The sequence below is a fragment of the Orcinus orca genome, chromosome X (assembly GCF_937001465.1).
Source record: "Orcinus orca chromosome X, mOrcOrc1.1, whole genome shotgun sequence".
Lineage (NCBI taxonomy): Eukaryota > Metazoa > Chordata > Mammalia > Artiodactyla > Delphinidae > Orcinus > Orcinus orca.
The window spans coordinates 336,597-357,953 of NC_064580.1; the positions used below are offsets into that span (position 1 = coordinate 336,597).

General features: G+C 55.9%; 1 protein-coding gene across 2 annotated transcripts; it reads left to right on the plus strand.

Annotated features, from left to right (window-relative positions):
* Positions 1 to 3,167: 3,167 nt before the first annotated feature.
* Positions 3,168 to 12,956, plus strand: SHOX (short stature homeobox). Of its 2 annotated transcripts, XM_004286272.1 has the most exons (6): positions 3,168 to 3,441; positions 6,906 to 7,114; positions 10,976 to 11,033; positions 11,134 to 11,229; positions 11,526 to 11,532; positions 12,689 to 12,956. In XM_004286272.1, exons 1-6 carry the CDS (start codon positions 3,168 to 3,170, stop codon positions 12,954 to 12,956), a joined length of 912 nt encoding a protein of 303 aa, XP_004286320.1. The 2 variants fall into 2 exon arrangements, with proteins under 2 accessions (XP_004286320.1, XP_004286321.1); XM_004286273.1 differs by lacking the exon at positions 11,526 to 11,532 and having other exon boundaries at positions 11,134 to 11,222; positions 12,711 to 12,956.
* The last annotated feature ends 8,401 nt before the right edge of the window (positions 12,957 to 21,357 follow it).

The window sequence follows — 21,357 nt, forward strand, 5'->3', positions numbered from 1 at the left end:
CTACAGAAACTCAAAACAAGAGCCCCTTATTCCTGGGAGAGTCTGAGCTCTGCGTCCCCCGCCCCTCGCCTGCCTTCAGCCCAGCGGAAATGTAAATGTACCATTTCATAACTGTACCCACCCTGCGGCCTTGGGCACCGGCTTGGATTAGCGAGAATATGTGGTTGAAAATGTCCTCACCCAGGCTAAAATATGAGCAATAACGGCTGATGTGGGGCGTTGCTGCCTCTGGTTTAAAGGAGAGAAGGTCAAGGAGCCTTGAGGGCCCCTGGCTGGGGGGCCGGGAGTTGGGGGTGTCCAGGGGATCTCCGCTCCACCGTCCCCCAAAGTTAAAGGAAGAGGCCATCACTTTGAGAGAAAGTGTGATTTTGTAAAAAGGGGATTCCTTCCTGACCAACAACTCTTAGAAGAGGCACGGCCCCATTCCTCTTAGGATGAGTTATTTCGAAACCATTCGTCTGCACTGGGAATCAAAGATGGGGCTGCTGTGGATGGGGGTGGCTTTAATTCTCTCTCAGGCTTGAGGGTTTCGAACATCCAGGGTCCCCAGCTGGTGTCCCTTGGGGAGATCCCTGGAGGCCGCAAAACCCTGGCCCAATGTTGTCTCCTGGATATAGGGCCCAAGGCGGGTAGCCCTGCTTGGGCGCCTGGGGCCTCTCACCCCCGTTCCCTGAGAAGGAACCTCAGGCCATGTAAGGGCCAGGCCCTATGTGACCCCTCCCCCAGGGAAGGCTGGGTCGCTGAGACTGTAGGGGAGGACCAGGGAGGGCTGGGCAGGCTGCAGGTCGGGGGTTCACCACTAGGTCCCTGGGGACTTGGCCTCTTCACCTGAAGCTGGAGGAGTGGCAAGATGGGAGGAGGTGAGGAGAGGAAAAGTTACCCTACCTCTGAGGACCGCGGAAAGCTGCTCTGGCCCAGAGCCCTCTCCCCCCAGATCTGTGCGAATGCCCCCTTCCCTCTCCCGCCCCTCCTGTGATCTACTGTTTTTGCAAAGAGAAGGTTCACTTGTGGGCGGCGGGGGAGGGGTGGTCCCTAGACTGGGTAGGGCTGGAAGATGCGCCCCAAGGAGTGAATGACGGCGTGGGGGGCCCTGGCAAGGACTATGAGCTCCTGGGCCGCCCCTCGCCCCGCGCCCCGCGCGCCCTGCGCTACCCGGCTACGGGAGCGGCCCTCGGCGTTTCCCCCGCAGACCCGCAAGGCGGCTGCATGCATAATACATGAGGGGCTATTTGTAATTCTGTGTGATATCTGCGCGCCTTCGCTTTGATTAGAGGGCCGCGGTGACAAAGACCTGTTTGTCAAGTTGCGAGCACGTCTTCGCCTTTCGCTTTTGAAGTCCGGGGGAGGCAGCGGCCCCCAAATCCCCCAGCTCCGTCCGCTGTATGCGGGGCAGAGCAGCCGGGGCCGCGCGGAGAAGCACGGGCGCAGCGCTCCCGGAGGATGGATGGAGGGCGGCGAGGAGAAGAGAAAACACCGGGAGAGAGAAGGAGGGAGCAAGGGAAGAGAAGGAAGGAAGGAGAGGGAGGGAGAAAGGAAGGGGGGAAGGAAGAGCTGGTCTGTTTCCACTCCCGTCCCCCCTCTTCCACCGCCTCTCTGGCTTCACACCCCCTCCCCCCGGATCAAGGCACCCCCGTGTGAACCCGACCCTGGCCCCGGGGATTCGGGAGAAATCGTTCACGTTCCTTCCCGCTGAAGGAAACTACTGGCCGGCTCCGGACGCTGGACCGAACACTGGGAACCGCCGAGCGTGGCCCCGATCCTGGGTTCTGACTAACCGGCGCTTCGGAGGAGGAACTGACTTCAGAAAACGCAAAACGACTCCTCCAAAACCCCTAACACTCCCCTCCACCCCCGCACCCCTTGCCGAAAGCCTTGTCCCAACTCCAGCGGGGCGGGGGCAGCAGGTGGAAGGGGAGACGAGGGGGAGGTTGCAGAAAAAAAGAGGGGAGAACAGAAAAGTCACTTTATTTGCAGACGGCATTTTGCAGATAAGAGGACTTCTTCAGCTGCCGGGATTGCCGAATGAATTTCGTATTGCAGGTGAGAAAAAGTGGCTCCTTTTAGGTACATTATAAAGTTCCGAAGGAGTCAGGATCTGCTCAGGAGCACTGTGGCACAAGCAAAAATACATATACCCCCCCCCCAATAAATCTCCCAGACACCGGGCTGACAGCACGGCTCTAAGGAAGGCTGCGTCGGTCCGGCCGGACGGGATCTGACGCGCGCCCCACGGACCGCTCTGTACGAACCAGTTCTCCCAGAGACCCTCCGGCTTCTCCGCGTCTGGACCAGCGCGCTCCGGGCGCTCGTGGCCCGCAGCGTCCGTGTCCCCGGCCCCTCCGAGGTCTGCGAGCGGCTTTGCACCAACGCCGCCGAGGCGCGGGCGCCCACGTTCGGCTAGACCTGGACCCTTCCTCTCAGTTTCGGGGTCCTAGAGCAGTTCCCCCAGCACGCCGCGCGCACCCGCTCCACCCGCTGGCTCCGCGGGCCTCGCCGGCGGGTCCAGCCGGCAGTCCCACCGCATCTCCAACTTGGGACTCATTCCCGTCTGTGATGGCGCGTCCCCGCCGCCCGGGTCCCCTCGCTGGAGTCCCCGCACGACCACGCCCGGACACGTCCTGCGACGATACCGTTCGAGGCGCGAGGCTGCGCTCCTCCCGGGGCCGGCAGGCAAGGACGTCCTCACAAGCCCTAAACTCCTCCTCGAGGTTCGTTTCCGCCAGCCACGGAGAGAATGCGGATACCTGTTCGGGGAACTGGCGCCTGCGCCCGTTCGCGCGCGCGCGCGCTCTCTCTCGCTCTCGCTCTCTCTCTCTCTGCCTTCAAAAACTTGATCTTTACCTCTCCACACCAAGGTGCACAGACGCCAAACAGTGATGAAATGAAAAGAAAGCCAATTGCCGGACTGGAGGTGGGGGAGAGACAGCGTCTCTGCGTGCGCCCGCCGCCGAGCCGGGAGCTGTAATTGCTGCAGACAGGGAGCGTTGGGGGTTGGGCGGACGTAGCCGTGTATAAATAGTGAGATCGCAAATTGAAAGGCATAAATAACAGCAGGAGAGGTCCACCCTCACACGGACAGTCGTGTCCGCGCGGGAGGCGTGCGGACCACAGCCCGGCTCCCAGCCAGCCCCGCCGAACCCCGCGGACCCCCGCAGCCCCCGGCCACCATGGAGGAGCTCACGGCTTTTGTATCCAAATCTTTTGACCAGAAGAGCAAAGAGAGCAGCGGCGGCGGCGGCGGCGGAGGCAAGAAGGATTCGATCACTTACAGGGAAGTTTTGGAGAGCGGACTAGCGCGCTCCCGGGAGCTGGGGGTCTCGGAATCCAGCCTCCAGGACATAACGGAGGGCAGCGGCCACTGTCCGGTGCATCTCTTTAAGGACCACGTGGACAACGACAAGGACAAACTGAAAGAGTTCGGTTCGGGGAGGACTGCCGAAGGTAAGCTCTCCGGACGCCGGCTCCGGGCCCCTCCCGGGGACGGCGTCTCCTCGCCGCCCAGCCTGGCCGCCTGCCCCTCGCTCCGCGCGCGCAGAGGCCCCGGGGGCCGCGGTTCGCTCTCCGCTCGACCCCAAACGCTGAATGTACAGCCACGGCTCGGACGCAAAGGCCCCGGCAATCCATCGCCAGTCTTTTTCGTAAGAAAGAAACCAAACGGGGGAGGGGAGGATTCGGCTGGAGAAGCGAGGAAGCAGGGAAGGAGAGAGGCAGAGGCGCCGAGGATGGGCAGCGGCCGGGGCCGCGCGCTGCCGGAGGATCGCTTCCCTGGGCGTTGGCACTGGGCTCCACAGCGGGAACTTTCCCGCGTTGGGGGGGAATCGGGTGCATGGGCTTGTAAACCCAGGTCGGCTGGAGGGCTACCGGCCGCTTGCCTGTCTGCCTGCCGGTCTGTCTCACGTCCGCCTCCACGCCCGCAGAGAGATCCACACGCGTCTCTCCAAGCGCCTTCCCGAGCTCGAAATGGGCCGCGTTGAGGGCTGCGCTGGCCGGCAGTCGGGGAGGCCACGCGCTCCGTCGCCTCTTCGCCCTCTTGCGCCCCTCCGCGTGGTTTCCTCTCAGGGAAAACTTTCCCCTTGAACCTTGGGGCTGGATCTCGGCTGACGCGGGCCTGTAGATTAAACCCAGCCGCGTGCCCGCCGGTGGTCAGGGTCTACAAGGGGCAGAAGGGCCCGGGGAGGCTCGTGGCCCCGCGCACGCGGCCGCCCTACCCCAGACTGTCAGGGCGCAGCTGGCCTTGCTGCAGGCCGGCTGCGTCCTGGGCCTCCTTCCCGCTGCTTTCCCCCGAAATCTCCGCGGCGTTTTGCGCTGTAGTTGAACGCGGGGGGTGGGAAAAAACATGTTTACAAGGGTTCTCCCAGCTGGACAGCGGTGGTCCCAACCCGGGGGAATCTCCGTACAAACAGGGCAACCAGCAGCTGTAAATCAGAGGAATAAAATTGGCTCTATTTCTCAGGGGGCAGCATTTGAAAGTATATGAAGGTCTATTTCTCACTACAAAGAGAGGAAATACAGAAGCTTGCCATGTGGCTCCTGGGTCCTGTTTCATTCTCTGTCCGTGTTGAGAGAGGTCACGGCCGGAGAGTGGGGACCCCATGTCTCCTGCTCTTGTGGCCCTTGCACTTTGGTGGCAGAGTCCAGGTGTGCTGGCCTTGGAGCCCAGTGGATGACCCAGACAGCTTTCGGAGACCTTGACCTTGTGGAAGCAGAAAGCTGGCAGAGGCTTAGGAGTAAGCCCCTGGCTTCTGAGAGCCCAGGCAGCCTAAGCCTGGCCTGCCGTATCTCGGGGCTCACCCCTTGGCGAGGCCTCACGCACCCGGCTTTATGGTTCCTACAAAGAGAGTTTGCTCTGATGGAGACACGGCTGTCTGTCGGCTGTGCACTTGTCAGAGCTGACATTTAATTTACAGCACCCGGCGGGCGGCTGACCTCCCGGGCTCCTGACGGCTTCCCCCATCCGCCTTAGAGGCTGAGTCCCCTCTTCTGTCTGTTTCCTCTCACCCTGGACAGCCAAGGCAGGGGGACCCTGCAAAAAGGCCCGTGTAAGGAGAGCAGAGTACAATCGAGGCCTTTTTCGAAGGAGAGAGGAAAATAAGACAGGGCTAGCAGTACAGGCAGCAGGAAGGGGTTAGGAAAACCCCAGCTGCACCTTCTCCTTTCTGCCTGGGTGTGCAGACCCCTGGCAGGGCTGAGCCCCAGGCCGAATTTGCAGAACGGGAGCAAAATGGAGAGGAGGGAGCTGCTTGGGCTTGGGAGAAACCCAGAGGTCTTGGGCGCCTGAGCAGCGGACCCCGCTGAGCCAGGCACGGCAGCCTGTGGGTTCTGCACAGCCTGCCGCGGGTTCTGGAGGACTTTGAAGGCCAGCGCGTCATCTGGGGTCAATCCCTGGGGTTCCGACGTTAAGAGACCTGAAGGAGGAAGCGGCGTTGGGGCCGCCTCTGGGAAAGGATTTCCCGTTGGGGAGAAATAAGGTGTTCTTGGAAATGCATCCCTTTCAGGAGGTGAGGGAGGCTTTAAGCCCCGAGGTGGTATTGAGTGTCCAGGGCTCAGAAGCCGTGAGGAGAGACTTTCGGACAGACTCAGGACTTGGGTTCTGGTGTCCAGCTCAGGGACCCCGGTGGGGGTGGGGGGGCGTGTGTGGGAACTGGGTGCCCGGATTTTTCCCTGGCCCCGCAGAGGATCTGGGTGTTCACCCTTTGCAAGTTTCTGGGCTTACTGCTAAGAGGCTTCTCAGAACGGGTGTAACCCCAGACTCCTTGGATAGAGCATCCTGAAAGCCGCCCTCTTCTCCTTGACACAGAGGGGACATCTAATGAGGGCATGGGGTCCTCTTTGCCTGCAGCCAGCAGGTCCTATGATCGGAGAAAAAGCACAAGAAAACGCAAGGGGAGCTGAAATGCAGCTTCCACCAACTGTGCAACCGGGGGCCAACTTTTATTTTAAATCCCTGAGCTTGGTGAGGGGCTGCATTTCCTAGCCGTGGGAAGGAGAGGTGTCTGGGTTAGAATCTCCTAAATCCTGAGCTGTCTGCCTGATACCCTGCCCGCTCCCCCAGCAAATATAGCTGCTCTCATAATGTTTGGACCTAAGAAAGTGTCACTCTTGGCGTCCTGATGGGGAGTGAGAATGTGTGTCCAAGAGACCGAGGGACAAAACCGGAAGTCAAGGGACCACGCTCTCGGGTGCAACCCAAGCACCTCAGGGTGCCCGCCTTAAGATACGGCTGCGCTTCTTGGTCAGAAGGAGGTGAGCTCGGGCGAGCGCCCGCCTCCACGGCGTCCTGAGGGAGGCTCTGGCCCGGCTGGCGGCTGGCACGGCCCCTGTCCTGCTGCGCTGCAGGCGGGAGCGGCGGCTCTCGGGGGGCCTGGACCCCAGCCTGGCCTGGCCTCTCCCTGCGCTCTTTGCGGGCGCCCCGCCAGGGACCCGACACTTGGGCGATTCTGCCTAAGCTTCTTTGACTTAATATTTAACACTCCACTCCCATTCAGAAAAAAAAGAAAAGGAAGGGAGAGAAGGTTAGGCTATGTCAATATGTCAACAGAGGCGAAGAGGATAATTGAGGAAACTATTCAGAGATTAGGCCAAGAAACACCGCGGCGCCGGGGCTCGAGTTATTACAAAACAGCGCGTCCTGCCCTGGAGTTTGCTTTATCGACTTGACGCCGCTTTGCGTCAGGGCGCGTTTGCCACCGAGGTCCCTGCACCGCGAGCACACACAGGCTTTCAGCACGTCGCGCCCAAGCGTCCCCGCGCGGGGCCTCTCCCTGGCGCGCAGGATCCGCAGGCCGGGCCGTGGCGGGGGGCGGGTGTTGGCTGGGCGGGAGCCGGCGGAGGGGCTCGTGGCGGCCCGGGCGGGGGACGCGGGGCCGGGGGGTGGGCTCAGCGCTGTGCCCTCGGCCCGCCCGTAGGTATTTACGATTGCAAGGAGAAGCGCGAGGACGTGAAGTCGGAGGACGAGGACGGGCAGACGAAGCTGAAGCAGCGGCGCAGCCGCACCAACTTCACGCTGGAGCAGCTCAACGAGCTGGAGCGACTCTTCGACGAGACTCACTACCCCGACGCCTTCATGCGGGAGGAGCTCAGCCAGCGCCTGGGGCTCTCCGAGGCGCGCGTGCAGGTGAGAGCGAGGGCCCGGCCCCGACGCCCGCTCTTCGGGCGGCCGGAACGCGCCACCTCGGCCGGGGCGCCGGGCCCTTCCAGGAGCGCGGGGACCCCGTGTGGGGGGGGCTGGAGCCGGGCTTTGGGAGGCGCCCCGGGGCCTCGCGGGTCAGGTCTCCTGCGCCCTGCCTGGCTGGCTCGCCCTGCACCTCCAGCTCATCAGGAATGTTGTTCTCTTCCCACTGGTTCGCCTCTCCTCCCCCCGCCCGCCCACCCCGCTCCGCCGTCGCCGCCAAAGTCTTACCCGCTCCTCTGCAGCCCGCTCGCTCCACTGCAGGGAACAGAGAGATGGGAAGAAGAGGCGGGTGGACGTCTTGAGGATTGCGGGTCCTGCCCGCGCGGTGTCGGATTAGCCCGGGCGCGGGGCAGGGGGGGCGCGGGGGCGGGGACCGGACGCATGAAGTCGTGATGCCTCATCTGGCGAGCCGCCGTCTAAGGGGGCCCTGTGTGTTCGCCGCACGTGCGCGCGGGGGGGGGGTGGCGGGGGGAGACGCTCCCGGTTCGTTTTTCTCGGGCTTTGTAAACGTTTGCGTGAAATGCATTCATTTATTTATTGGGGGGTGGAGAGCAAAGATTCTCTTCCAAATCGCCTCGTCCGGGTACCGCAGACTCGCCCCCCCCCCCCGCGCCCCCCGTCCCCGCCACCGGAAGGTCGGACCTGGATGTTCTGCTGGGCTTTCCGTCGGCTTTGACGGTTCTGGGCAGGACAGCAGCGCCGGGGAGAGAAGGAAAAGGGGTCAGGGTCCCTGGGCTCTGGGGACTGGTTATTTAAATAAATGGAATTAATACTGCCAACGAGGGGAGGGAACCATGTAAAGCCAGGGCTTTGAAAGAACGGGTTTCTTATTGGTATAGGGTCAGCATTACAAACACAACTTCACCCGGATTGTATTGAAGAAACGAAAACACAGAAAGCGTTTATAGAGAGTGTTTCACAAAAATCTTTAATTTGTAAAAAAAAAAAAAAATGGGTGTTTGCACCCTCATGCCTTCCATCTTTCCCCGTCGGTGCGGTGAAAGGGGTTGCTTAAGGTGAAATGCAACAGTCCCCGAGTCTGTCCAGATTTCCGTGCAGCTGCAGGGGTTCCCAGGACCATTCTGCATTGCTGGGACCACGGGCAGAGTAGCTCTGGGGACCCTCTCCCCAAACGAATCTTTCCGGGCATCTGTGGCCTCAGCAAGGGGGGGGGAGGGCGGGGGAGACTGGCCACCTTTCTCTGGAAAGATGGATGGGGCTGCACCATATAAATTAATGAAAAGATTAAACTTTTGCTGAAGGGGACATCAACTTTTATGTCATTTCACAGCCTTTCTGCCTGAGATCTGTAATATCTCCCAGGCCTTGATGTACTGTTTCTATAAAAATAAATTACTTGTAATTTAATTCCACACTATTTCTTTCAGTAGTCTATTACTGAATAGCGCCTTAGCAGGAGAGACCGAGTTGGGAGAAAATTGGTTCTTGGGTGGCTGCCGATCTTGAGAAAAGCCCTAAAATAAAGAGGGGGGGGGGAGGGTGGTAGTAGAAAACGAAAGCCTATTGATCCAAAGGTGAATTAAAATTTAACGATTGTAAATAATAATAAAAATAAACATGGGAAGAGAAAAAAGAAATAATTTCCTTTTGGCCACAGGGAAAAGAATCGTATAATAAAGAGAAGGCAGAAAGTGCTCATGAAAACCAATTAGTTAAAACATGTACCCCGCTGTGCAGAAGTGGGGGTTGCTGGGGAGACACCAAAAGGAAGAGACGAAAATGCACGATATTTTAATCCTGTCTGTGACCTGTTTGGTAATCCTTTTCGGTACAGCCTGTCCTGTGTTGTTAGAGGATAGAGTTTCAATTTAGAGTGGAAATTTGCTGTAAATAAATTGAGGGTCCTTTGGAAGTTGGTGCTTATTAACCTTTTATTTTTAGTGTTGTACTGGAAACTCACATCACCCAGCTGTCAGGGTTATAATCGAAAGTTATGAGACCACAGTGAGGAGTGGTGGTAATTTAATTACAACAAATATCTTTCGGTTTATGGCGCAGAGCTAAATTAAATGTCATTATTCACTGTCTGTAATGGAAATCAAAAGGAAATCAGATTACAGCATTTGTGAGAGAAATCAGTGACTGGTTCTTAATGAAGAAATAACTGTCTAAACCACTGTACTGCGCTTTACTTAGCATATTCAGGACTAATTGGAATTGATCGTGAATCACCCCAAGACTGATTTATTATCGCCAAACGCGCAGCTAATTCATCACTTTTATTCTCCATAATCTTTTTTTTTTCTTTCCCCCGCTGATGGGAAAGTGAGCTTGCTTTCTAGATTTAAATAGGATTCTGTTTTTGCAAAATGCCCTTCCAGGGGGAGCGGAGTTTGCGCGTCTGGCTCCGCTCTCCTGAGGACGGGTATGGGACCCCAAGGAGAAAGAGGCACCGAGGAAGGGTCCAAAAGGGAAAGGAGTCTCGTCCCAGCCGGATGGGGTGGGGGGGAGAGTTGCGGCGGGATGTGGGAGCAGGAAAGTGAGTGCAGGCTTTGGAAATGGAGTAAAGACGTGTGAATCTCAGCATTTCTGTTTTGGAAATACTTTCCGGGGAACAACACCAAAGTTTGCCAGCTTCCCTAGAGCCTGGCTGGGTGAGGTTTCCAACGTCGTGGAAAGCCAATTCCAACAGGCGGGCCCATGGCTCAGCCTTGGATAGAAAACTGCCCTGAAGAGGCTGAGATGGAAAAGTTCAGCTTTTCCTCGACTCCCGGGTGCTTGCAACCTCCGCGGGAGCTGAGGTTTCCGGGCAGCGTGGGAGCAGGGAGTGGCCCCAGGCCCTGGGGTTGGAACAACGCAGGGTCCCTGAGCTATCAGGCGTAGTGTAGTGTGGCCGAGGGGAAGGCTTTCTTTGTGCTAATTATCCTGCACCGTCAGTGACCGCCATTGTGGCAATAGGGTGAGTGAGTGTGAAGGGAAAGTTTTGGAGAAAGCCAGGTAGGAAAAATTAAGTGCCTAAGAACACAGAGGGAGGGGACTCCAGATTCCATGAGTGACAGACCAAGGGCCAGGACCAGGGCTGTTTGGAGGAGGGGGGAGGATGAGAATGGGGAGCGCGGGAGGGCGCATTTCGGGGATGCCAGGCCTTGAAGCTAGCCAGGCCGGGCGGGTGCCAACACCTTTCGCTCGCTGCCTGACCTCTGGATAGGGCGCCGCAAGAATCAGATGTCCTTAGAGATGCCTAGTGCCTGCAGTGCAGAGCCTGCACTTTTGGGGGTGCATCCGGTTTTTAGAGATCAAGGACGTTCATGACTCTGTAATATTAACTGGGATCCCCCAGGCTTCCAAGGAGGGCATGGAGGTCGTGCAAGTTTCTGGACTCAGGGTGTCTGAGCGTGATTGGGGAGGGGCTGGATTTGGAGATGTGTATCCACCTGTGCGCCCCCCCACATTCCTGGTGGGTGGGTGGGGGCTAAGGTGGAACGTCGGGGTGGAAGGTCAGGTTGGACCGGTGCGTGGCAGGGTGGAGGGGGGAATGTCCACACAGAACGATGGAAAGTTCTCCACGCCATCCGAGGACCCACTTCCTCACTTTCAATGTTTGGATGCTGAAACTCTGGTCTCACTTAGGTGAGGACTGTTCCCAGCTCCAGGTAGCCAGTTACGCGGTGCTGGGGTGGGAGGGGGCGGGGACGAAGGTCGGAGGGGCGGCAGGCAGCCTTCTGGGGACAGGAACCCCAAGCGCCTTGCGCGCCGTCCGGCGTGTCGGGAAAGAAAGCCTCGCTGACGCTCGCCAAGGGCTGGCCGGCTCACGGGGGTGCACGTCTGTCCGCTCATTCCCAGGTTTGGTTCCAGAACCGGAGAGCCAAGTGCCGCAAGCAAGAGAACCAGATGCATAAAGGTGGGTGCGAGGGGCCGGGCGTGGAGGCAGGGGCGGTGGGGAGACCCGCCAGGCGCTGGGAGCAGCGGGCGGGGTTCACGCCTCCTGTGTTTCCTCGCAGGCGTTATTCTGGGTACCGCCAGTCACCTGGACGCCTGCAGGGTGGCACCCTACGTGAACATGGGCGCCCTGAGGATGCCTTTCCAACAGGTAGCTCGTTTTTTTGTTGTTGTTGTTGTTTTTCTTCCTTCCTTTCGAACAGAACAGTCCCGGCGCCGCCCCGGCGCCTCCCACCCCCGCTGAAGCAAAGAGGCCGCTTTCACAAGGGGGACATTTATAAACCCATTGGCACGTATTAACACCACGCTGAAAATCTCCAAGAGTTACCTTTGGGAGGGCTAGGACAGAAACCCCAGCACAGTTTCACAAAACTCGGAGGGAAAATATCCCCACCCACCCGGAACAACCCACTCGCTCACCGCCTGGCGGGAGGGAGGGGTTTACTACCGCTAGGGCCTGAGGACCCGTGTCAACACCCAACCCCCGGCTTTAGCTTGCCCAGGGCCTCGCTGGGGGTGTCAGTGCCCCTCCTGGACCTGGGCCTCCATGCCCCCTCCCCTCCCCCGCGCACCTCACAGTGGGGGGCGTCCCGCCCAGCTCCTAGCAGAGCAGGGAGGGTCCAGGGCGCTGGGTGCGCTGCGCGGAGGAGGGGGCGGCCAGGGGGTCGGAAGACCGCCTCGTGGAGACTGGGTGCCCCAAAGTCCTCGCCCCTGCTCTGGACCAGCGTCGGGTGGGAGGAGGGAGCCGCGGGGCTGGAGCGCAACGCCCACTCGCCTGCAGGGCTGGGCTGTGGACCCCAGCATGGGGGGTAGGCGTGCCCGCGCTGGTGGGTTGGCTGTGCCCTGGCCAGAGCGAAGGCGTGGCCTCCTCTTGCAGCACTTTTGCTCCTAGGGGCAGAGGCCTGGGTTTGTAGCTGGACCCGGGTTTGCTGAGGGGCACGAGGTCCAGTGGGCCTGGCCCGGCCCGGAGGGTCGGCTACGGATGACAACATGGAGATGGGGTGAGGGTGGGGTGTTGGCCACGCGCCCTCAAAGTCACGGCGCCCAAGGCTGGGAGGGCGTCCAGGGCTGCCGTGCGCAGGGCAGAGGTCCGAGCCCTGTTCCCTTGGACCCGCACCTCCGCGGCTGGGCCCACCTTCCACCCCTCAGCACCCCTTCCCCAGGGCGGGGTGGCCCCTCAGCATCACAGGAACAGCTGCCCCGACGACGTGGGGTCAGCCATTGGGTCCTGGTGAAATTAGGCGGTTGGAGCCTGCAGAGTTGGCTGTGCTTCTGGAAGATTCGGGGACTCCGGGTCCCTGGGAAGGCGGCGGGGGGGAAGCCAGAGCCGAAGGCCGGACCCTGAGTCGGGGATGCGTCAAAGAATCAGCCGGGGGTCTGGAGAGGAGGAGGTACCAGCTGTAGACGCTCGGATGCTACAGCATCGGGGATCTGTGCCGACTCCCCGGCTCTGGTCCTGTCGAAAGCGGCCAGTGACCCGGTCGTGGCACCGGGTGTCCCGAGGACAGTGGGTGGTGGTCCCTGGGGCGGGGGAAGGGGCGATGGCTCCCCGGGAGAGGAGACGCCCTCGGGGGGGGTCCTCGAGGGGGGAAAGCCCCCTAGAAGTCGCGTCCTCACCGTGCGGGTTCTGCCTTCGCAGGTCCAGGCACAGCTGCAGCTGGAAGGTGTGGCGCACGCCCACCCGCACCTGCACCCCCACCTGGCGGCGCACGCGCCCTACCTGATGTTCCCGCCGCCGCCCTTCGGGCTGCCCATCGCATCCCTGGCCGACTCGGCCTCGGCCGCCGCCGTCGTGGCCGCTGCCGCCAAGAGCAACAGCAAAAACTCCAGTATCGCCGACCTGCGGCTGAAGGCGCGCAAGCACGCCGAGGCCTTGGGGCTCTGACCCGCCGCCAGGCCCCGCGCCTGCCCCGGACCCACGCCCGCCCTGGCCCCGCCACCCCGTCCGCGCTGCGTCCTGCACTCGACCCCTCCGCGCCCCCCGACGGCCGCGCGGACACCCCGGAGCGAGGGCGCAGCGCCTTCCCCGCCTGGGGCAGCCCCGGGGCCCCTGGCAGGCCTCGGGAGGGGGCATCCCAGGACCGCAAGACCCCGCCAAAGCCTCGCAGAGACTGTGCGGAAGAGAGAGGAGGTGACCGTCAGACCACCCAGGTCAGCCCTCGACCACGCCGTCTGTGCGTCCTGGGACCCCGGGGCCACGTGGAGCCCCGTGGCGCTGCGTCCTTCTCTGCTGCCGGAGTTCCCACCCTGTGCATGCGGCCTCCTACACGCCTTTCCAAGATCTGAAGAGTCTGTTACACAGAAAGATCTGGGGCTGGTCTCCGCTGAAGTTGCCAGTGCTTGGATGCCAACAATTTTATTCACTGCCGTGAACTCAATTTCATCCGAGGAGCTGCAGGACCCGTGTGGATTTCAATATGGACTTTTGCATCTGAGGCAGGGGCCCCGTGCTCTGTGGGCGCGCCCGCCCCCCTCCCCTCCGCCTGAAAGGTAGCAATAACGAAACGCAATTGAAGACCTCGCGGAGGTGGTGGTGGTCGTGGGGATCTCAGTGTTTCACGTTGTGACCTTGCTGACTCCCCATCTTCATGCACACGTTTGGCCCCAGAGCACCAGGTTCAGGACTCCTTGTGCCGTAGGACAGGCAGCTTTAGAGCTTTTCCCGTTTTCGATTCCCGAATGGACATTTGTGGCTGTTTCCCAGAATTCAGATGCAAAGGACTTGCACTGGGGACACAGGGCACGTGGTTTGAAGGTATAATACTGATGCAGCATCCACGCTAGTGACATGCAATTAAGTGCAGTAAAGTGCAATATTGTAAATATTATAGATTTAAAAAACTTAGCTGTGCACTCTTGACCTGTCAGCTTCGGACTTCGAAGGGCATTACCTCCCCCTGCATGCTGCGGGGCCAGTGCCAAAATGACCAGGGTGGGGAGTGCTTTGGATTCACGGAAGTGAAGTGTGTGGCTTGGGATGGAGCAGGACGTGGGGAGGGGTGCCAGGCTGGGAGGGCGGGGCTGAGCTGTTTCTGGGGAAAGAAGAGCCTGGGATACCTCCTCCAGGCAGTGAGTTTTAAGGTAATGTTTTCTGAGGGTAGCCAGTTCTAGCTTTTCTTTCATCTTTTTTTTTTTTTTCCTGTGCATTGGTCCCCTCTCCTCCCCCATCGTGTAAACACCAAATAGCGACTTGTCTGAGCAGCTGGCACAGAATGGGCAAAGTCTCTTGACATGATATAACCAAAGCGTTCAGGGTCCCAAATCGTGCACCTGAGTTTAAGGCAATGTGCTTTGCATGTGCTGTGTGACATTTGGGGGGCAGTGCACCCTTGCTGGGCTTGTCTACCTCGAAAATGAGCATCTCTGGGTTTTTGTGGTTTTTTTTTTTTTTTTTTTTTTTGCCTTAGTGAACCCAGGCCTGCCCAGATGGAAGTGGCCATCTAGTTCTCCGAAGTCCAACAGTTCACTCTATTTCCAAAACAGCTTTTCATCTTTCCAGATTCGGTATTGCTGACTGTTTTCCCTTACCCCTGATTTGGGTACATATCTCTAAGAAGAAAAAAAATATTTTCCTTCCGTGTAAGGGAATACATTCTACCTTTGCACTGACCTGAAATGTAGATTCATTTGTATCATCTGAAACTCTTTGAATCAAAAGGCCCCTTCAACATTTTTTTTTCTAATTTTGAAATTTTTGCAAAGCTCTGAAATGATGGAGAGAGAGAGAAGAAAAACACAGTCAGTATTTTAAATTCATTTGCGACTCCGCCCCCTCCCCCCCACGCCCCCCCACCCCGGCATGAATGGCATTATGGAATTTGCCTCATATGTGCAGTTCTGCTTCTAAACAGCTGTGAATTTTAAAAGGTCCCCTATATAAGCTGAAACTTTGCTTTAAACTTTTAAAAAAATGCATTTCAGATCCACTTCAAATGAGCCGCTTTCATCCTGAAATTTAACGCTGGGCAAACGTTGGAGGTGAGAGGTATACATCCCTATTTTATTTTTAAGGTTTACTTTCCATTTTATCTAAACATAGCCCTCTGTCACCAACCCCTCCGCAAGAGCAGACTCTCTCCACGTGAGCCAAAAGGCATGAGATCTGCTCCTGGGAGAAGCTGAAGTTTGAAAGTAGAGCTGCCCGACGGCAGCCAGCGCTGGGAGGCCGGTTGGTGTTCATCCTGTCCCTGTTTCTGTTTGGCTTGATTCAGAAGGTGAGCCAGGTGGATGAGCCCGCCAGAACAGAACAGACTCTGAGCTGTGTGAGGCTCAGTGCTGGCGGAGCAGCTGGCGTGGCTTCTGTCCCTGGAACAAAGTCCAGAGGACGCGCTGCAGGGTGTCCAGGGTGGAGGCCATCTCTCGGCATCCTTTCTCCCGGAAATTTCAGGACAGAAGCGAGCTGTCAGCCCCAGTTGTGGTCAGTCCTTCCCAGCCCAGATCCGTATCTGCTTTCTCTCTGTTCGGCTGCCGGGAGGGTGTGGGTTGGAGAGCGTGCTGTGTGTGGGTCCTGGTCTCCCGGGGAGGGCATCTGGATCTCACTCTTTCCCAGCGGCCACAAGGCATTAAATTTATGGGCTGGACGCATTTTGGCTGTTTTTGGTGCTTTCTGCGTAAGACAAGACCCCCTTTCAGAGCCGTTCGCGGCACTTCCAAATAGCACGTTTTCGAGGGTGCAGACCAAGCGGGGAGTATCACCTGGAAAGCAAACTGGACGGGTCTCGTCAGAGGGCCACTGGATGCGGGGTTTTCGGTTGTGAAACCCACGTGAGAGCCTGGCTGAGCTGCAGGCTGTGTCTTGCCCACTCGACGTGGGGCTGTGTTCTCCAAGATGGGCTCGGCCACGGAACGGGTTTCCTTTTCTGAGACCTTGGCCAGAGAGGACTTTTAGGGTAGGAGCCACCGGGTTTAGCAAAAACTGTGATCTTCCTCAGCTTGGTTGTTGCTGTTCTATCTCATTCTTTACAAATTCACCCTTTTCTTCCTTCTGTCATCAGCCTGGGAAGCTTTGCAAGTTCATCTCACAGGGGAAGATATTGCATTGATTGGGTCTGAGCATCGGATGTAGTTTCAGTGATGAAGCATCTGGCTCTCGTGCACTTAGAGAAGCTCTGCAGCTTAGCATCGCTAAGACCTAGAAGGAGACGCCTTCCAGAGGGAACAGGGGTGTCATTGTTTGGTCGGTTTTGATAGGGTGGCTTTCTTCACGGAGGCAAAGTGTGGGCCGGCTGAGGTTCCTGCGTAAAGTAGCTGCAGACAAAATGAACCACACTCACGTGTTTTCAAACTTGCTAAGTTGGTCATGCAGGGTGGTTGGCGTCCCCAGCCTGGGAAGCCGGTCCTCAGAGCCTCACATGTCCCCGGGGTGTAGGGACTCCCCCCCGGCCCATCTTGCTCCTATCCGAGCTGGGTACCCCAGCTGCCCCCTCTGCCTACAGGCACTCGTGTCCTTGGCTACGAGGTCTGTACGGTGTGGGGACATCTGGACGTTGCAGCGGGAAGCGGCTGTGTCTGAGCTCATGACCACCCCTCTCCTGCTGGTTACTACCCTAGCCCTCTGCTCCCACTGGTGGGTTTCACTTAAACCTTTTAACGTTTCCTCAAGTACAAGGGGGTCACCCCCAGCCCGCTCCTACACGGCGTTGTCACTGAGTCCTAGGATAGCCAATAAGCTGACTTCAATGACAAACATATTTGAGGCACTTTGCTCCTCTTCCGCCCCAAGTTTGGGAGGTTGGGATGGCAGAGGGCTTTTCCGTGGACACGCTCGACATTTAAAAAGAAAAAAAAAAAACTGGTGCCTAATTTATTAAAAATTAGCTTAGGAATATGCGGATTTTTCAATACACGTGAACACGATGCAATTTATAAATGTTTTATTGAAATTTGATATTTAATGAGAAATCAGTTGAGGAATGTAGAATAATATCAAGTTTCAAAGCTATTAAACGCGCTATTTATTGAAAGGCGATGGTTTCACAAAGCCAGCCCCGTTGTACGTAGAGCTCCCATCCGAGAGTGGCAGGTTCTCTGCTTCCTGCTAGTGGCTGGATGTGAATGTGTTATTTATTTCTTTTCCTTTGGTTGAAAGTTCATAAATGTGTGCTATTTTAATTATGTTGAGTGTAACTTTGACGTTGCCTCGCCTTTATTTTTATATGTTTTAATCCCGTTGTTTTCTTCTCCCCCGACTTTATAAGCAGTCAGGATGATTTAGGATACAGCACCTGTGTTTGGGTTATGCATACAAGGTGTGTCTGGACCTACAGACCTTTTCAGGGATCGCTCCAAATGAAAAGAAATCACACAACCCTCTGCTATTGTGGGGAGGAAAAACACGCCGAAGGTTTTTTGGCCGCGCTCGCAGGCCCCCGACACAAAACGCCCTCAAGTTTAGTTCTAGTTACAAAGTGTATTTTGTCAAACCATATGGTATGAATGTACATCTTGTAAAACGGAGATATAAATAAACTTATAAATATTTGTATTCACGTGTTAAAAAAAATTCTCACCTCTCCCCAGAGGAGACAGATGGGGAAAAAAATCCCAAATCCCAAGTCCACGGTGGCTGGAAGTAGTTTTGTCTGCGGGGCGATGCCCGTGTGTGTGTGTGTGTGTGTGTGTGTGTGTGTGTGCGCGCACGTGTGTGTGTGCGCGCGCGTTTCTGGTGGGCGTCTGGCATCCACTTCTGCTCCTATAACCCTCCCCTTGAGGAAGGGTACGTTCCCGCTGAAGGTGGGGAAAGAAAAGAGAAAAAAAAAATCTCCACTTCGAAGCAAGTCTGAATTTGGGGGTGGGCAGCAAGGGCATTTGTGAAAAGCCCACCTGCTTTGGTTTCCAGTTTAAAATTTTCCCTTTTGTTTGATTTCTTTTGGAACCATGTGTGGGTTCTCCAAAAGGGTGTTGCAGTGATGGTGGAGTCCTTTTGGGAAAAAAAAAAAGAATAAATTGGAAAAAAATCAACTTTTATAAACGAGACCTTTTTTGGCCTGTGCTTTTTATCTCCTTCTGGAAAGGAAAGTCAGTGACCTGATGTCGCCATTCTCTGATGGCTTTCGAGCTTCGATAAAAACCACATATGGGAGGGGAAAAAGGCAGGCAGACTTGGCGGGGGGTGGGGGGGAAGCCACCTGAGGGCCAGGGAGGCTGTGTCTGCAGCTGGGGGGCCTCTTCGCTAGGGGGCATCCATCACTGCCCCGGTGTGCCGAGGGCAGGTGGATTCTCTCCTGTGGGTTCTGGTGACTCTGGTCCTAGAAACCTTGTCAGACAGGGAAGGAGTTTTGAGGACCTTTGCTGTTTGACGCTGAGCATCCAACTTGAGATTTCCTTTTCTTTTCTGACTCAGATGCCACAAAAGTGGTCTACGCCCAGAGCTCTCTTCCCCAAGCCTGTTTGTGTCCTGGACGTAGGATACGGGGGGCTCGGGTCACTCAAAACAGGGATGTCCTCAAGGTCCGAGTGACCAGTGGGCAGCCCCAGGGTACGGCCTTGGGGCGGTTTCTGGTGGCCACGTCAGGCACTCAGTCCCGGGCCTCCAGAAAGCTCTGTCCTTTTGGGGCCAATGCAGCCAACACCGGTCACCCCCACAACATGTGATCGGCACGGTTATTGTTCAGTTAAAACAGCCATAAACGTCCAGCTTTGCTCAGCAGATCCGCTCATGTTGTTTAACATCGTCTGAGATCTTTTCCCTTCTAAGCAGACATTCACTTTGTTGCCAAACGTAACTCATCCGTTTCCAATAAGAGCAGGTCTAGTAGACTCTGCCTTTAAGACGTTCTTAGAGTATTTTAACCTGAAGCGTCAGCCGGCCTGCCCGGAATTTCTTTCTGTTTCGTTTGTTTGTTTTTCCCATGCATTGTGCTGCGGACGATCCTTGGACTCAAACTCAGTTTCATTTCTCTTTCTAAATTATTTTAACTTGCACCCGCGGATGCAGCTTGGGGAAGCATGGGCCTGGGGGTTTTCGGAGAGCCGTTTCTCATGACCGGTTCTCAGATCCCTAAATTGAACATGAAAGCACGTTTACTTTGCCTCCTGCAGACGTGTGTTTTCTGTATCCAGGTTCCTGAGGCTTCTGCTGGGGCGTCTGCCTCTCAGAGTCAGTCACAGGAAGCATGGGGATAGAAGGGAAAACCACGGACTGGCCGGCACACATGTCCCCCCCCCACACACGGATGGGGCCCGCCAAAGGGCTCATGGAGCCGTTGTTGGAAAAAAATAAAGTCGTTTTCAATTTCGCCAGCGTGTCTGTCTTCCCAGCGAGGTGGAGCCCAGACAAGAGATGGGGGTCATGTGCGTCCTATCCCACGGCCCTTTCCCAGTTTTATGGGATTTTAAAAAAATGACTTGATTCCTTTTTGTTGAAACGTTGACATTCTTAGAATAAAGCGAAACATGGAGTGTCGCCAAATCTTACTCGTTTGCACATCAATATTACAGATTTTTTTTGTTTTGTTGCACTTGGTTGAAGTGATAAGGCTTTCCTTCTTAGTACCTTTGTTTATGTTGTTTACCTAAAATCATGGAGAATTACCTTAAAATTCTAAAATGGTCTAGCTTCAGCTACTTCAGCATTTTGGGATAAGATGCACAGTTCTTTCAGCAGACACGGGGGAGGGAATACAGATGCCATCAGTGGTGTACAGTTCCCTCCGGGGCCGTCTTATTTCTTGGCATGTGTCCTTGGAGATGTGTGTTACCGTGTGCCCAAGAGACCCAAGGAAGCCGATTGAAGCCATCCTCCTAGGTTCTCCCTATAAAATGAGAAAGCCCACTGACTCAATCTATCGATATTTAAAGAGCCACAATGTGTTTGCCATATTTAATAAAAATGCACCAGCGCAGAAAGATGTGTTGAGAATGGGCTGGAGCGGGAACAGGAATTGTGGATCAGACACAAGGAAGCAATCAAACAGAGGGCAGTAGAAGGATGCACTGATCGGACGCGGTCAGACAGGGAATGTGTTTTCTCCCTGGCGGTACAAGTATGCTTCTGACTGATGTCAAGGCCAACCAGTCCTGGCAACGCTGGGGTCTCCAGACCCAGCACATGGTCTTACTTTTGTCCCATATTCTTAAGATCAGGAGGCCCCACAAGGAGCAGAATATGCTTTTATAGAGAGTGTGGTGAGCAGGTTGCCCCCCATCCTACAGGACCAGGAGGGACGTGTGTGACCTAGGAGCCAATATGCCTTCAGGAGGGACTGTAAGTTTTCCAAACTGGTCAATTAAAGGGTATGGTATGTTTTATCTTCACAATTATTTATGCAATACATATGATCTAGAGGCTCTGCACTGCAGTGCTACAATACAAAGATACCCCAAACAGGCTCTTTCTCCCAATGAATCCTCCCCAAATTATAATGTAGTCATATGTACAATCCTTCCAAAGAGACAATATACTCACATGTGAAATCCTTCCAAAGAGACAATATACTCATATGTGAAATCCTTCCAAAGGGACAATATACTCACATGTGAAATCCTTCCAAAGAAACAATATACTTGTATGTGAAATCCTTCCAAAGAGGCAATATACTCATGTATGAAATCCTTCCAAAGAGATAATTGACTCATATGTGAAATCCTTCCAAAGAGACAATATACTCACATGTGAAATCCTTCCAAAGAGACAATGTACTCATATGTGTAATCCTTCCAAAGAGACCATATACTGATATATGAAATCCTTCCAAAGAGATAATACACAAGTAAGGCTTTAATGATTGTTGGGGAAAAAAATAGAATATCAAGCGCACACGCACACACGCATGCACACACACACACACACACACACACACAGAGTAGAAACATGTAGCCCATTCGAATTATGTTGTGTATTCAGGAAGTTCAGTGAAGTATGACCACAAGTTCTGGTGGATTTGTTTGACTCATAGAGTTGGCAGACAGTGATGACTTTGGAAAACCACGCATGCACCGACCACACCAGCTACTTGCAAAGTTTCTGCATACCCGGGGCTCCAGGTGACCAGGTATCAGAGCATAGCACTGAATGCTGAAGGTTGCGACTGAAGGATGAGATTTCCGTACACGACTAGAGCTATGAAGGTACCCAAGGTTGTAACGGGTTGGGCACACATGTGCTTCCTTCTCAATGCGTTTCAGAGAATGTTTGATGGTTTGGGTCATTTCCTAGGGAACTAGAAAGTGTGTAGTTTCTGCACCTTGACGGAAGGTGAAGGAAGAATTCCATAGAGGAGCACAAGAGAGAGAAACCAGTGTCTGGGAGGAAACAAATCCTTCCTTCCCTCCCTCGCTCAGGTAAG

Bases quoted from the DNA above. Each gene is read 5' to 3' on its own strand.
- SHOX (XM_004286272.1), top strand. From the start codon at position 3,168: ATGGAGGAGCTCACGGCTTTTGTATCCAAATCTTTTGACCAGAAGAGC. The intron at 7,115-10,975 runs GTGAGAGCGAGG...GCTCATTCCCAG, and splicing joins TCTCCGAGGCGCGCGTGCAG to GTTTGGTTCCAGAACCGGAG. The intron at 11,034-11,133 runs GTGGGTGCGAGG...GTTTCCTCGCAG, and splicing joins AGAGAACCAGATGCATAAAG to GCGTTATTCTGGGTACCGCC.